The following is a 3,691-nucleotide window of genomic DNA, read 5'->3' on the forward strand; positions in this document are numbered from 1 at the left end:
TGGACACCTGGGTTGTCTGGGGCGGGGGATGGGGGGGTCGGAGAAGGGGGGCTGGGAGCCTGGACGCCTGGGTCCCTGAGGCCACACAGCCCCCTGCACTCACGCGGCACAGGTGGCGCTGCGCTCGCTGCCCGAGGAGGCGGTGAAGGAGACGCTGGACTACAAGGTGCTGCAGTCGCAGTTCTCGCTGCTCTACAATGAGAGCCTGCAGGTGAAGACGCAGCTGGACGAGGCGCGCGCCCTGCTGCTCACCACCAAGAACTCCCACCTGCGGCACATCGAGCACATGGAGGTGGGCGGGGAAGGGCCAGGAGGGGCGGGGCTACAGTTTAAGTAAAGTGGGGGCACGTGATGGGTTGGGACTTCATTTGGAATAGGTGTGTGGCCAATGGGTTATAGCTGAGAGGGGTGGGGCTAAAGGATGGGGGGGGTGTCTATAGCTAGTAGAGGTGGGGCAGACATTGGGGTGGACCATTCTCCTGGTGGGGGGGAGGGGGCAGAGCTCACAGGGCAGCCCCAGGTGGGTGTGGTGAGAAATTGGAGAGCACCTACCCCTCTTCTATTGGAATGTATTATTCCTCCTGGATGACAGGGGTGGGCAGCTGCATTGGGGCGTACCATTCTCGGGGGGAGCTGGTATGGGTGGAGTGGGTGTTCCTATGGGAGCTACACCCTTGATATCGGAACATACCATTCTGGGTGGATGGTGTGGCGGTGTGTGACTGTGAGGTGTACCATTTCTCCCGGGGGGGGCTCTCTGGTGACCGCTCCCCCCATCAAGGTGGTATCTTCCGCGCAGAGTGACGAGCTGAACTTGCAGAAGAAGCTGCGTACAGAGGTGATCCAGCTGGAGGACACGCTGGCCCAGGTGCGCAAGGAGTACGAGATGCTGCGCATCGAGTTCGAGCAAAACTTGGCTGCCAACGAGCAGGCGGGTAAGAGACGTTTCCTCCCCCCATACCTGTGTGGTACAGCCCTGGGTTCCCCCTGCCCCCACACACCCGCATGGTACAGCCTGTGGTGTCTTATTTCCCCCCCTAGTACACGACCCTATGTGGTATAGCTTGCCATTTTTGCTTGCACGCCTATGTATGTATGGTCCCAGCTCCTCCCCAACCAGCCATATGATACACCCTAAGCTACCCCTCCCCGTCCACCATTGTGGTACAGTCTTCCTTCCTGTAGCCTATGGTATAGCTCTTGGTTCTTTTTTCTGCCCACATGGTATGGCCCCCCTCCTGCCCCCATCTATGTGGTACACCTCTAGGTACCACCTACACCACCCCATGGTATGGCCCTGAGTCCCAGCACACTTATGTAGTACAGTCCATACCCCAGCCAGGTGCTATGGCCCCAACTTTTTATTGTATTGCCCTGATTCCTGCCCCGTCCCTCACCTCCCAACACCATGGTATGGCCCTGGGTCCCTTCCCCCTACAATTCCCAGCCATGTGGTATGGCCTAGGTTCCCCCCCCACTTGGCAACATGGTATAGTCTTAGATTTTCCCACCCCCAGCCACATGGTATAGCCCTGGGGTGCTCCCTCCCGTTTAGACATACTCATGTGGTATGGTCCAACTTGCCCCCTTCTGTATTTTATATATTGTGGTACAGTCACATTCCACCCTTATGCTCTCTTGTGGTATGGCCCTAAGAGCTTCTTTAGTCTTTCTCCCCTGCAAGACCTCACTTGGTACATCCCTAGGCCCCCCGCTTGTGGTTGGGCCCTGAAAAGGTTATTTTCTGCTCTGCTCCCCTCCCCCGAAGGAGAAGCACTAGGTAGAGCCCTGTGTGCCCCTTTCACCTACCCATTTGGTACATCCCAGAGCTGTGATAGGGCTCTGGATCTCTTTCCCCTCCCCATGTGGTAGCTGTGGTATAGTCCTGGATGTCCATTTCCCACCCCCCCAATCACTTACATACCCACATGGTACAGCCCAGAACTGTAATGACCCTGGGTTCCCCCCTGCATTGTACATGCCATGTGGTGCAGTCCAGGCTTGGTATGATCCTGGGCCCTTGTATCTATATGGTACTGCCCAGAGTATCCCTGTGGTACAGTCCTGCTTCCTGCCCTTAGCACCAAAGTGGTACAGCCTGAAGGCTCCCCATGCATCTAGGTCCACATAGTACATCCTGGGGGGGGGCAAGTGCCTCACTGGATCATACCATGGCTGGGAGAGGGCCACAGCTGAGGTGGTGGGGGGCTTGGGGTTGTACCCCAGTAGAGGGAGAGGGCCCCTCTAGGTCATACCACAGTCAAGGGGAGGGTCCTTTGGGTCATACCACAGCTGAAGGGCGTGGGGGGTGCTTGGCTTATAGATTCATAGATGTTAGGGCCGGAAGGGACCTCAATAGATCATCGAGTCCGACCCCCTGCATAGGCAGGAAAGAGGGCCGGGGCTAGATGACCCCAGACCCCCAGGGTAGGGGAGAGCACCACCTCCCTTGGGAGCCCGTTCCAGACCGCGGCCACTCGAACTGTGAAGAAGTTCTTCCTAATGTCCAGTCTAAATCTGCTCTCTGCTAGCTTGTGGCCATTATTTCTTGTAACCCAGTTGAAGGGGGAGGGCCTCTAGGTCACACCACAGGTGAGGGCAGGCAAAACTCTGCAATGTTTTGCAGCTGGGGGGTGCCTTTGGACCAAACCACAACCCAGGGTGTAGGGAGGTCTTTCAGATTTGCACCACCGCTGGGAGGGAGGTGTGGGGGGGACAGTGGAAATTGTGGATCATACCATCAGAGCATGGGGGTGGGGGGGCAGGGACATTGTTCAACCCTGAACAGTGTGGTGGGGGGATGGGGCTAGACATGCTGTGAGCTTCCTCTGGGACAGTGCCCCAGCACAAACTGCTCCCCTGCCCCTCAGTCCAAGGCCGCGAGCTTTCTTCTAACAGTGCTCCCCTCACCCCCAGGACCAATCAACCGGGAGATGCGGCACCTAATCAGCAGCCTCCAGAACCACAACCACCAGCTCAAGGGCGATGTCCAGCGCTACAAGCGCAAACTGCGCGAGGTCCAGGCCGAGATCAACAAGGCAAGGCCCGCGGCGGGCAAAGGGAGGAGATTCAAGGCTTGTGGGGGGGCTGGTGGGGTATGTAGGGCTGGAGGGGGTCTCCCCCTGCTCCCCCCCCAGCCTGGGGGTTCTCCCACACCTTCCCATTCGCTCACCAGATCTCATCTGAGCCCTCCCCTCATCCTGGGAGGTCTCATGGGTTCCCATCAGCCCCTGGGGGAGTCTTCCTCCGCCATGAGCCTGTGGGTCTCCCATGCCTTTCCATCAGCCCTTGGGAGGATCTCTTCTCCTCCCACTAGCTTGGGCAGGATCTATACCTTCCCATCAGCCCCTGGGGGGTCTCGTATCTTCCCATCAGCCCTTGGAGGGTTTTATGGTTTCTCATCCTGGGGAGGGATCTCCCACATCTTCCCATCAGCCTGGGGGGGTGTCACACATTCCCATCAGTCCCGGTGGGGGTCTCACATGCTCTCTCCCCCTCACAGATCCGTATGCAGTCCAGCAGTTTCCCAGCAGCCCCGGCAGCCCCCGCCCCCACCCCAGGGGCTGAGGAGGGTGGGGGGCCAGCCCCAGCGCTGGGGGGGCCGGCCAAGGTGGAGGAGGAGGGGCTGGCGGGGAGCCAGCCTCCCTCCCAAGAGCCCAAGAAAGAGCCCAAGGAGGCGGGGCCAAAGAAG

General features: G+C 59.0%; 1 protein-coding gene across 1 annotated transcript in view; it reads left to right on the forward strand.

Annotated features, from left to right (window-relative positions):
- The window catches only part of RNF40 (ring finger protein 40), a 14,733-nt gene that overhangs the window by 5,990 nt on the left and 5,052 nt on the right, over positions 1–3,691 (forward strand). The window contains exons 8-11 of the mRNA XM_025195242.1: positions 81–292; positions 800–935; positions 2,917–3,038; positions 3,503–3,691. Coding sequence (XP_025051027.1) covers positions 81–292; positions 800–935; positions 2,917–3,038; positions 3,503–3,691 — 659 coding nt within the window. The remainder of the gene's footprint in view (positions 1–80; positions 293–799; positions 936–2,916; positions 3,039–3,502) is intronic.

The sequence above is a fragment of the Alligator sinensis genome, unplaced genomic scaffold (genome assembly GCF_000455745.1).
Source record: "Alligator sinensis unplaced genomic scaffold, ASM45574v1 scaffold1409_1, whole genome shotgun sequence".
Lineage (NCBI taxonomy): Eukaryota > Metazoa > Chordata > Crocodylia > Alligatoridae > Alligator > Alligator sinensis.